The 11,938-nt window shown below is 43.8% G+C and overlaps 1 protein-coding gene across 1 annotated transcript in view; it reads left to right on the forward strand.

The window, feature by feature from the left end:
- Positions 1-11,938, forward strand: part of PDCD11 (programmed cell death 11) — a 26,104-nt gene extending 14,166 nt beyond the window's left edge. The window contains 18 exon segments of the mRNA XM_009881538.1: positions 451-566; positions 731-1,251; positions 1,732-1,794; positions 2,270-2,378; positions 2,880-2,969; positions 3,299-3,401; positions 3,921-4,098; positions 4,758-4,814; positions 5,613-5,735; positions 6,035-6,157; positions 6,330-6,519; positions 6,925-7,047; positions 7,380-7,523; positions 8,579-8,829; positions 9,489-9,657; positions 9,920-10,073; positions 10,645-10,810; positions 11,510-11,938. Of these exon segments, the coding sequence (XP_009879840.1) occupies positions 451-566; positions 731-1,251; positions 1,732-1,794; positions 2,270-2,378; positions 2,880-2,969; positions 3,299-3,401; positions 3,921-4,098; positions 4,758-4,814; positions 5,613-5,735; positions 6,035-6,157; positions 6,330-6,519; positions 6,925-7,047; positions 7,380-7,523; positions 8,579-8,829; positions 9,489-9,657; positions 9,920-10,073; positions 10,645-10,810; positions 11,510-11,681 (2,852 nt within the window). The 3' untranslated portion in view covers positions 11,682-11,938.

An 11,938-nucleotide genomic window follows, 5' to 3' on the forward strand; every position in this document is an offset into this window, starting at 1 on the left:
AGAGTTTCTTTGTTTCCTTAGCAACAGATAGACTGATGATGGTTTTGTGCAAATGTTAGCAGACCTTTTTCAAAACCTATATTACCTTGAATTTGTGTTTAGTCAGCCTCGTCTGCATTATTTAAGAGTAGCATCTTCATAAAATCAATTTAGTTCTTCCATGAAAGCATCAGACTTTTTCCAAATAATAAATTCCCCTTTTTTTTCCTCCTTGCCGTTAATGTTGGAGGAATCTGTTCTTCTTAAATACTTACTATATATTTGATATTAATTTGACTTTGTTACAGTAACTTAGTTACAATTAGTAATTAAACAGTCTTTTTATCACTATGGTCTTCAGGAAGTAAACTGAACCACAGGTAAGCCTTCCTATCTGTCATGTGCAACTAGCTCAGTTGCTTAAAAGTCTTCACTGTTATCAGGAGATAATCTCCTTATTCTCATTTGTAGACAAAAGTATTGTTCCTGGTGAGAAGACCAAGGCATTGGTTCTTCATGTGGATGCCCTCACATCCAAGGTGTATGTTTCTCTTCGGGAAGAACTGTTAAAACAAGGAGCTAAGCAAGTAAGTGTTCAGTTTTTGGATTTGTGTGTTTCTGTTCATCTAGCAAACTCTAGGCAATTAATGAATTTTGAGGGAGAGCTGTTTCCTCCTTTAGAACTGTGGGAGGTAAAGTGGAGGGAATCAAAATCTCAGCAGGAGAAGTCACTATCTCCATTTCTGTCTAGCAGTTCACAGAGGACTCCCAGCACTCTGCCATTGTGCAGCACATAGCAGAAGAGTTTGCCATCGTGTCTTTGTTGGAAACAGGCCAGCTGGCAGCTATCCCCATAGCCTCTCACTTCAATGACACCTTCCGCTTTGACTCAGAAAAACTGAAGGTGGGACAAATAATCTCTGCAACCTTAAAATTAGTGAAGGTGAATGACCACGGAGTTTTATTAGCAGTACAAGGCTCAGCAAGGAAGAATATTTTTGTAAAGGTCCGGAAGGAATCTGAGACAGCATTAGAAGAGATGCTTACTTCTGTGAAACACTCGCTTTCCCCAGGGGACATTGTTACTGGTACTGTTAAATCCGTCAAACCAACCCATGTCACAGTTGCTATTGATGACAAGCTGACAGGTTCAATCCATGCATCCCGGATTCTGGATGAAGTGCACATAGGCTCTTTTCCAACATATACTCTGAAAGCTGGACAGAAGGTGACTGCCCGAGTCATTGGAGGCAGAGATGTGAATACTCACAGGTAGGAAACATAATATTACTGTTTGGGGAGTGCAAGGGGTGAAACAGTTACTCAGTTCAGATGATCTGGGCTGCTCCCTCTGTCACCAGATACTGTTACAGCTATCCTTGCTGGAGTAGATGAGGCCTGTGGAAATCTGCTATTATATGCTATCTGAGATCCGTGTTTCAGTGAATTAACTCTGTAACTGTGTCACTGTATTTATCCTTTAGTGTAGATTGCAAGAAATAAAGATGTCTAAATTCTTAAGGTCCAGTGGAAGTCTTAAATGCAAGCAGGATTTAGCCCCAGAGGCTAAATTTCCCAGAGCATTTTGGGTACTTAAATTACCACTGAAATAGTAGTGGGAAGACCTGGAACTCAAAAGCTTTTGTAGTTTTAGAGGGTTTAGACCTGCTTTTTGCCAATGCAGAGAGGGATTACAGGTGACTGGGCCCTTGGGAGATCATGAGAAATTTTGATCCTTTTCCTGTTCTTTAGGTATCTGCCCATCACCCATCCGCACTTCACACGGTCCATTCCAGAGCTCAGCATTCGACCAAGGTAAGTGTTAGCTTCTACACTGTCTGCAGATGCTTCACAGACCTTGTATCCTTGTAGGTTCCCTCCCCTGTTCCTCCCATTTGTGCAGGAGTTGACCATAAGCAAGGAGCTCCACATGTATGCAGTGTGGCAAGGCCTCTTATTCCCTCTTTCACACTAACTTGGGTCTGGGAGCTGTGTTAAACCTCACAGTGCTCTCCTAGCACATAGTTTCCTTTGAATGTCCTTATGGCTTCAGGTTCTGCCAGTCTGGATTCTAGTATGTCCCTTCATGTCAGAAGGATTCCCTCTTAAGCCCAAGGAAGAATTAATTCCCTGCAGAAGGATGCAGCTGGGAGGGGGATGGGGAAGAATGTCACAAAGGCATTGTCACAGTAGTACTGTCTCACCATAATCTCTTGGGTTTTGAACTCCTATCTTCATCATTAGGACCAAAGCTGGCTTACTGATGTTCTCTTCCTTTGTTTGCAAACAGTGAAATAGAAGGGGAAGTCACAGCAATGCTCAACCTTAAAGAAGACAGTGCCCTCAAGAAACTTGGGCTCTACAGTGTTGGACAGGCAGTCACCTGTTTTGTGAAAAAGGTGAGATCAGAGTTTTCCTAAGTCTGGGGGAGGCAGCAAGTGGGGGTGACCTCAGGGGCCTTAGTTCAGACTGACATGACTATGGTCTTCATTAACTGTGAGAGTGGCCCATGCAAAGTGCAGTGTCTTACGGGGAGAGTAGGAGAAGGAAGTCATGTTTTCTGTACTTGACGGAGTCGACTTGACTCATTCTTTTCGACATGCCTGTTTGTTGCCAGCAGACGCTTCCCACCCTGCGCTCTAACAAAATGGCCTTTGAGAAACGCGTATGCCACGAGCACTAAGTACGCTCACTGCTGATCCCCTGTATGCGCTTGCCTGTGAACCACAGCAGTGTTATGCTTGTGAGAGTAGAAGCCAGGCTTTTGCTTGGTGCAAGAGCCAGGACTGGAGTAGTTCTCTCTAGCCTTAAAAATTAGTGAATCCACCAGGGAAAGGTTGTGGGTTTTTTTTCCCCCAAGGTCTCATGCTGTCTTCTCTGGTTATTTGGTGTCTTCTCAGTATAACATCCTCAAAAATTGGCTGGAGGTAGAAGTCACGCCTGACATTCGAGGAAGGGTTCCTCATCTGCTACTGTCTCTGAACACCAAGGTAAGAGGCCATTACAGATAAGCCATACAAAATTTTTTTCCATGCGCATGGCTGTAAGTAATGACTGCAGACACTTCTGACATCCATGTGAACTCATAATCCAGTGCTCTGCCCTTTAGGCATCGCTGCCCCTCACCGACAAGCAAGTACTATGCCTGTAGCTGGTTTGGCTCAGGATAGCAGAGCTGTTGAAGCAATGCTGAGCTATCAGTCAAGTGTACACATCAAAGATGTGTACAGAAAGCGTAAAGCTTCATGGGCAAAACACCAGTCAGAGTTGTGCAAAGCTCCTTTTCTGGTAGTAAGTGGAAATCTGTCTTTTCTTTCAGGTCTTAAAACATCCCGAAAAGAGCTTCAAAAATGGCCAGGCAATATCGGCTACAGTGACTGGAACAGATGTCACCGAAACAAAACTCTGCTTGTCACTCACAGGTATAGTGGAGTCTTAACAGCAGGACCCTACCACATATGATGCTTTACTCAGAGGTGGGCCTGCACTAACCCCTCAGGTGAAGATGTTACACTCCAGAGCCAAGCTGTACCTCCCTGTAGGACATAACTAACCCCTGGGACCCTGACCCAGGTGCTGCAGCATGGAGGCAAGAGAGGTCAGACTTCTAGACTAAAAAAACCACTTTCCTACTATCCCAGACTGAAGCCCTTCTCTTGAGCCCTTATCAAACATACTCCCTTCTGATCTCAGATGTGAGATGGTACATTTGTCAATTATTCTGGATCCTGGAACTGTGCAGCTAGGGGACCTTGTCTGGGCTACCAATGCAAACGTTGCTGTGAACTGAGAGAGTGCATAGGCTGCACCTTACCAAAAATTGGTGGGTTTGATATGTGACTAGGGAACTAAAATCAGCTTCACTGACTCATTACACCTGTTGCTTCAGTTGCATACTTTTGGAGTATTATGAAGCCCTCTCCCTCCTTCCCTTTTTCCAGGAATTCAGTTGCTGGAGCAGGGCACCATCACTGTAGGCATGGTAACAAAGGTGACTCCACACATAGGTTTGACCATGGCGCTACCAGGTGGGAAGACTGGCAAAGTCAGCATTTTTCACCTGAACGATACTTATGCAGAGAATCCTCTGAGTGACTTCAGAGTTGGCAAGATTGTGAGGTCAGTAATTGTATGTCTTGTTCCCTCAAGCTGCAGGGCTTAGAAATATCCTCCTTTTGTGACAGGCTTTTTGCTGCCATAAGATGATGCCAGACCTGTAATGTTCAATCTGTAGCTAAGAAGTAATGCCTACTTACGACCTTCTGTGCATTTGGGTGAAAGTCTTGAATTTTCCATGCACGAAGAAGGCCCTTTTCAGCCTTCTTGGGCTGTGTATTGAGAGTAGCTACTCTCTTAGCTAAGGTGCTGATGGAACTGAGGGAAGCCAGTTATCCCAGCTCTGCTGTGGTTCAGTGGGCTGTTTGGCAAGTCCGCTGTCTTTACATTTGTAATACACAAGTAATTGCTTTTCCCTACTTCACAGACTTGTTGGGAATGCTGGAGAATGCAACAGGCCAAGTGATTCAACTGTAACAATCTTTTGTACTAGCAATAGAGACTGGATAAAGCAAGTAGATATGTCTCAAAAAGCCCTTTAGCTGGTTTCATGAACTGTTGTGTCATGCTGGTTTCTGTTAGACAGCAAGTGCTCCAAGGGACAGAGTGGTTTGTTTCCTCTAGAGCTTCATTCTGCTAGTGAAAATACCTATTTTCTACCTGTGCCTTTTTTTAACAGGTAAAAAGCTTTCTGTTTTTTTTCCCCTTACTCTGCCGTGCAGGTGTTACATCCTCTCCAATAAGAATGGCAAAATCCAGTTATCTCTCCGGCAATCCCGGTACGTGTCTTCCCTCCAGACTGTTGATCTCCTACTAGTGAAGAAAAGGATAATGAAATAAAATAACTGTTGGTTTGGGCAGATCAGTGTGAAGTGTTCAAAGGACAAGGGCTACATTTTTTTTTAAGGGATGAGCCTTGTTCCTACTTCGGAAAGATTTTCCTGTGTATTGACAAACGTGGAGGTGTCTGACACTTAATGTAGAGCTGATCAAGTGCGTTCAGGTTTAATTTCTGTTTGTCATAGTCTAGACCTGACTTAGTTTTTTTGTTTTATTTGTTTGGGAAGAAAGGGAAAGTTCCACCATGGAATTTGCAGTATAAACACTTTACTTTTCAATGTTCAGCTGGATTTGAAACATTGTGATTAAGTAGCAGATGTAGTCCTGAATTTCTCTTAAAACCAAGCCTTTTGCTTTGTCTTCTCTGCGGAGCAAAAATGCATAAACCATGTGGGATGAAGAATCTTAAAAATAAGTGGAAAAAAACCCAAGTCAATTCTGTGCGAAATTTCGGACACCATTTTACTCTCCTCAAAGTCTTAGGGTCCAAGGAAGCCAGATCTGTTTTGTTTGTCTTTTTTTACAGCAGCATGTTTACTCTCTAATGCTATGTGTGGCTTGTCAGAAATGCAAATGGTCCAATAGTACATTTGAATAAACGGAAGGGTGTCTCTGATCTCATACATTTTCCAGAACGTACTAGCTGTTGTTAATACTGATTTCTTTTTTTGATATCCGGAGCAGAATGTGGATTATTCAGACGAGTGCTTTAACTTCTAACCTCTCTTTTCTTTTAGGCTAAACCCAAAGAGCAAGAGCAAAGTAGAGGATGTTGAAATAACAGGTATTAAGGATGTTAAAAAAGGCCAGCTAGTGAGAGGCTATGTCAAATCAATAACTTCATCAGGTGTATTCTTTGGGTGAGTAGCATAAGAAAGTTCTACTGCGAAATGAGGGGACTTGGAGAACTTATTTTGAATGTTTGATTCTGGAATCTTGTTTGGGGGTGGTCTCTGGTGTAATGCAGTGTTGCAAAGTGCATTTCCTCCTGGGAATCAAGACGTCATTGCTGTTTTCTTGAGTCTGTGAGATTAAAGTAGGTAAAGTTTGGGTGATGCTATATAGAACTGGTGGTGCCACAGACATAGTCACTGCACCTTTTTTTTTTTCTCCTCCCCTGCTATGGAATACTTACGCTTTTGTTTTCATCTCTTCTCAGTTTGTCCACTTCTGTTCTGGGCCGAATCTTGTTCCAGAATGTTTCCCCTTACTTCGTACAGAAACACACCTTATATGAAAAATACCTGCCTGAAGGAAAGCTGCTCACTGCCAAGGTGCTTGGGTAAGTTCCAACGTTCTTTAAAAGGGGCCGTGAATTAGAAAGGAGAGAATGGAAAGAGGGAGCATAAAAGCCAGGAATATTTGAAAGAAGTTCATATCCTTGCAGTCATTGTAAATGATCAAATAATTTTTTTTTTTTCTCATCTTCTGCTATTCCTGGCAACACATCGCAGTGTAACAGAAAAACACATTGAGCTCTCTCTCCTGCCTGAGGACACTGGAATGCCAAGCGTCTTACCTGAATCCCTAGGCCTACCACGATATGATGCAGAGGAAGAGAAAAGAGAGGCAAATGATAGGGAAAAGAAAGAAGAGCTTAAGGTGAAGGCAAAACGGAGAAGAGGAAACTCTGAAAGCGAGCAGGTATGGATGTGATTGAGCAGGACATGCTAAAGGACTTGGTTGACCCAAATACTGAAGGGACTAGGAAGATCCACTGAGGCTGAGGAATTATACAGAGTAAGAAAAAAAAAAAAAGATTAAATTGCATTCGAGATTAGCAAAGATCAGAAACTATTCCATTTGGGTAGGAGTTAACTGAATTAGCAGCCTAGTTTTGTTGCTTGTCCTGTTGGTCTTGGCACCATATGTGGGTGAGCATGGGTTTAATTCTTTGTCGCCTCTGTTATGTAAGAGAATAGTCAGGGATGCTGTGCCAGGGCACCATGCTCTCTCTGCTGTCAGCCTCTTTACTTTGTGGTTGGAATTGCCTTTAAGACTCATCCCAGTTGTTGCCTTCCACCATCCACTCATTTCCCCTTGTTGCAGGAGGCAAAGCCAAAAAGAAAGAAGATCTCCCCAGCGGATGAAAATGACAGTGGAATTGAGGTATATTACCGGGAGGAGGAGGATGATGACCAGGAGGAAGAGGCAGCTAAAAAGAAATCTAAGGTGAGAAGTTTGGAGAAGAACCTGAGCCTGAAATTACTTTCCAGGCCTATTGAGATGTGTCAGTTTTGACTTGGATGACAATAAGTGTCATTGCTGCAGATAGGAGTGACACAGACTGGTGTTCGTGTCGTCTGAAAATGACTTTAGATGGATTGAGTTTATATTACAGCAAATGTGACCAGAGTTTAATGTTTTTGCTGGTGGGCTGTTTGCAAGTGTGAGAAGTCAATAGTACTGGCCAGAGAAAAGCAACAAGCAAACAGCAATTGTCTGATCTTAGTGTAAAAACTTCAGATTAAAACCCAAGGCATTCCCTGTCTTCCTCCAAACAGATAAAGAAACCTGGTGAAGCTCCCAGGCTGCAGGTTTCCATGGGTTTCACCTGGGATGAGGACATGAATGCAATGGATGTGCCTGTGCTGAATCAGAAGGAAGAGAGCTCAGAGAGTGAGGAGGAGGATGATCCGAAGTCTAAGGTACTGTGTACTAGTGTTGCCTGCACAGGAGACGCCACATGGTGGTTGTAATGTGATGTCTCAGTATTTGCATGTCGCTCTGCCCCACAGCAAAGCCTTTCACCCAAGGGAACATCTCTGACAGCTAATACAGAACTTCTGTAACTACTCCAAGCGCTGGGCTTAGCAACAGATATCTCTGAAGCAGAGGAGAAAAGGCCCTATTTTAGCATGGTTGCAGGAAAATATGGCTTCTCATGTTGACATGCTAAAAAAACTATCATTATTTAGGGTCAAACAAATATTTTCATGAAAGTAAAATTCTTGTATTTGATGTCAGCTCTGTTTGTTACTTTTCTGAGTGTTGTAAATTTACAGGAAAACCTGAAGGTAAAAAAACCTTTTCAAATTACAATTCTCTTATTTAGAAAAACACACAAAAAAAATCTTTTATGCTGTAAATTCTTAGAAGAGTTTTCCAGTGTGAACAATTCAGCAAAATCAGAAACAAGCTCATGAACTGCTTTCACGTTTGCTCTTCAGGATTTCCCCTGTCCCTCACCTCGGTAAAGACCATGCATGGCTGATGCTTTGCTGCCCAAGGTATAGCTGTCTTGTGCAGAGAACTATGGCACTGTCAGTTCCCAGTTTAGACCTGAGTCACTGTAGTGATCCAGCCACATACCCCAGTGTTACACAATTTCTCCCCATGTATCCTGGATTTTTACAGAGTGGAGGGTGGTGATGAGCACTGGCCCGGAGGGTAAAGGTGGAAGAGTGAGAGGGAGGGGTGAAGCATGAATCCTGCAGCTGGGGTGCAAGACTAGCAAAGTATTTGGTCCCTCATTAAAAGAAATGAGATTTCACTTACTGCTGCTGTTCTTGGAGGTGTAAACTGTGTGTGAAGGGGTGGGGTCTGTGTACCATTTTCCTCCTCTTAAACAATTGGCCTCATCTCTTCTGGTGAAAACTGCCTAGCCTTGGACATACTGAGGTCTGGCTGTGCTTTAGTTGGGCCTGCATATTCCCACATGAAGTGCCTGCCTTTCCCTAGTCCTCCTTTTTCGCTCTTTCAGCTGAAGAAACAAACAAAGAAGGAGAAAGAACTAGAGAAGCAGAAGAAGGAGAAGGAGCTCTGCAAATTAGAAGCAGCTCTGATGGACCCCGGTCGACAGCCCCAGTCAGCAGATGACTTTGACCGCCTGGTGCTGAGCAGTCCCAACAGCTCCATCCTCTGGCTACAGTACATGGCTTTTCACCTCCAGGCTACCGAGATTGAGAAGGCCAGAGCTGTAGCAGAGAGAGCGCTTAAAACGATCTGCTTCAGGTGATAACGGGGTTCTGCCTTTCTTTGCCCCAAAGAATAAATCACGGTGGGGTAGTTGTAGTGGGAGGAGAGCATTGGTAGCATTGTCAGTGTGTGCGTATGTGTGCGGAGAGCAGTAGAGTCTGTTTCAGTGACCTCAAAAGGATTAAGCGGTAGCAATTGTCAGCTGGGCCTTTGAAGGTCTGGCCTGAGTCACCACAGTTGGCCTGCAGCTGACTTGCTGCAGCTCATGAGAGCAGTAACTCCCCAGGGTATCACTGAGTGCACAGACATACTTCTGAGCAGTTGGAAGGGTTTGGAAGAGCATAATGCTGTCAGTGATGTCCTTAAATCAAAGCATGAAACAAACTGTGAAACTCTTGTCGCTTTTTCATAGGGCTGCACCTTTGTGTATTCAATAATTTCTACAGCATGGTTAAGTATATTATGCTTTCTTGAATCATCCTTGTGGTTTTTTAATTACAAACAACAGTGATCAAAAGTTGTAGTGTGAAACAACTGCTGTGCTCTATTCCAGAAGTGGTGTTTCAGTGAGCAGTATGCTCCTTTCCTTTGTCCTGGAGGCAGGCTACGAGCCAGCGAGTCTTTCTAGAGTGGTTTGCAAAAAGCTGATGAAGACTGGTTAAAGGCTAACTATTCTTGTTAACATCTGCTTTAAGGGAAGAACAGGAGAAGCTGAATGTCTGGGTAGCTCTGCTGAATTTGGAGAACATGTATGGTACTGAGGAGACACTGATGAAGGTCTTTGAGAGAGCTGTTCAATACAATGAACCTCTGAAAGTCTTCCAGCATCTGTGTGACATCTATGCCAATTCTGAGAAGTACAAGGTAAGATAGTGCAAGCAGGTCCCAGGCACGTATCCCATTCAGTTATGCCAGTAAACTACCAATGCTGGCTGTATAAGCTTCCAGCAGTCAGATGTTAGGCGTATCCTGTTCCTAACTGGGATGATTGACAGTGGACAAGGAACTATTGATACTTGCTTTTCTGTCATAAGTGTTTGGAGATACCTGGGCCAAGAGTAAGAGTTTTAAAGCTAGAAGGCTTTATTTTGAATCTGTGCGATCTAACCCAACTCTGCCCTTCCAGCAAGCAGAAGAATTGTACCACACAATGCTGAAGCGTTTCCGTCAGGAGAAATCTGTGTGGCTGAAATACGCCTCTTTCCTTCTGAAGCAAGGCCAGACGGAGGCTACACACAGGCTTTTGGAGCGTGCTCTCAAGGCTTTGCCTACCAAAGAACGTAAGCACTCTCTTCCCCATCCTTAATGTGGACCATGTGTTGACAGGTCTCCAGTAGAAGGACTGCTCTCTGATATCTCTGCCTGTGACAATGTTTCTAATAAGTGAAAAGTGCAACCAGTTGGTGCTGAACATGCTGCCCTTGACCCTCAGGGGAGGGAGAATTTCAGCCTGGGTATCAATCCTAAATCCTCCTGTAATAGAATTTGCTGTGATGGGCAAAAGCAAACCACCCAAAGCAAAGATGACTTTGAGTCTTGCAGCCATCTAGAAAAGTTCAGTTGTCTAGTCCCAGGTTTGTGGGGCTGCCTGTGGATGCTGCAAGATGCATTTTGAATGTAAGAATAAACTGTCTCCTACAGAGAGCTGAAATGGGCAGTGAATTGTGACCCTTTCCTCTCCCACTCTGATTCCATCTTGGTCCAGAATCACTTTACAATAGAGCCTTTTGTCTCTGATTAGAAACGGTGCTGTCTCTGTGCCTGCCTCTGTTCTGTGTAATTATCACTGATGCGTTTGTTCATAGGGAAGAGAACTGCTGTGATAACCTAACATGTCATTACTTGTTCCAGACGTGGATGTTATTTCAAGGTTTGCACAGCTAGAGTTCCGTTTTGGGGACCCAGAACATGCCAAGGCCCTCTTTGAGAGCACCCTTAGCAGCTATCCCAAGCGGACAGACATCTGGTCCATCTACATGGACATCATGATCAAACATGGCAGCCAGAAGGAAGTACGGTGAGTTGCACTTACGGCTGGGAAGGGGCAGAGTACAGTGCTTGGAGCAACACCTGAAAAGAGGCCCCAGTAGCATGAGGTTGTATAGGGCTTCCCAAACCAGAGCAAAAGAGGATTTTTATCACCTAGAGAAGGAAAACGGGTGTGTAGAAATGCTTATAATTGCCAGGGTGGAGGAGACTCCAGGGAGATCCACAGGGCAGAGGGGAACTGGTTTGTAAGTAGTGGCCTGCATGACAGAAACTAGAGGACTTGCACTGAGGTTCATGTGTCCCTCTGGAGGGATTGCCTTGTTGTATCTGAAGGGCGAGATCAAGCCCTTGTGTAGCTTGTAACATAAAAATGGAGAAACTTTTTTTTCTTTTTCCTTTTCTTTTTCTTTTCTGAGAGTTGACAAAAGGAAGTCCAGCTTCCTGCACTATGGATCCAGCCTCATCCACGTAATGAACACAGTGCCAAATACAGTGGCTAGATGTTAGCTTAAGTAGATCAGCAGCCTTAGAGTTCTGCAAGCAAATAGAAGGCTTCTGCTTCGAGGTTTTGGCCAGTTGTCAGGAATCTCTTTCTTCAAGCACCAGCACTTCGCAGCAGGTTGAATGTCTCCCATGACTTTCTGCTCTTTATTCAAAGGCAGGATACAGGGCTTGTATTGAGTGCTGTCACCAACACAGAGATCTGAATCACTTTGGTTTCTTGCAGGGACATCTTTGAGAGGGTCATACACCTGAGCCTGGCACCAAAGAAGATGAAATTCTTCTTTAAACGCTACCTGGATTATGAGAAGAAATTTGGTACAACAGAAAGCGTCCTGGCTGTTAAAAGAGCAGCACTTGAGTATGTGGAGACCAAGAGTTCCTTTGCTGACACCTAAGTACAGTGCAAGTAAAAGCCGAGAGACTCAACTCTCCATGCAGTGTGGGAACTGAGAGGTGTGGACTGCTGCTGTGAGTGTCCGTGGACAATGAGTTTCTGGAGAGTATTGGTCTGTGACCAAACCAAACTGGAAAGAACAAACAATCAAAGGAAAAGATTTGATAAATATTTGCAGCTTCATCCAGATGTTAAAAATATTCCTAGTCTGTTGCTGACTTGGAAGATATGTTTTTAAATACAGACTGTCTTATAATC

This window comes from Charadrius vociferus, unplaced genomic scaffold (assembly GCF_000708025.1).
Source record: "Charadrius vociferus isolate BGI_N301 unplaced genomic scaffold, ASM70802v2 scaffold282, whole genome shotgun sequence".
Taxonomy (NCBI): Eukaryota; Metazoa; Chordata; class Aves; order Charadriiformes; family Charadriidae; genus Charadrius; species Charadrius vociferus.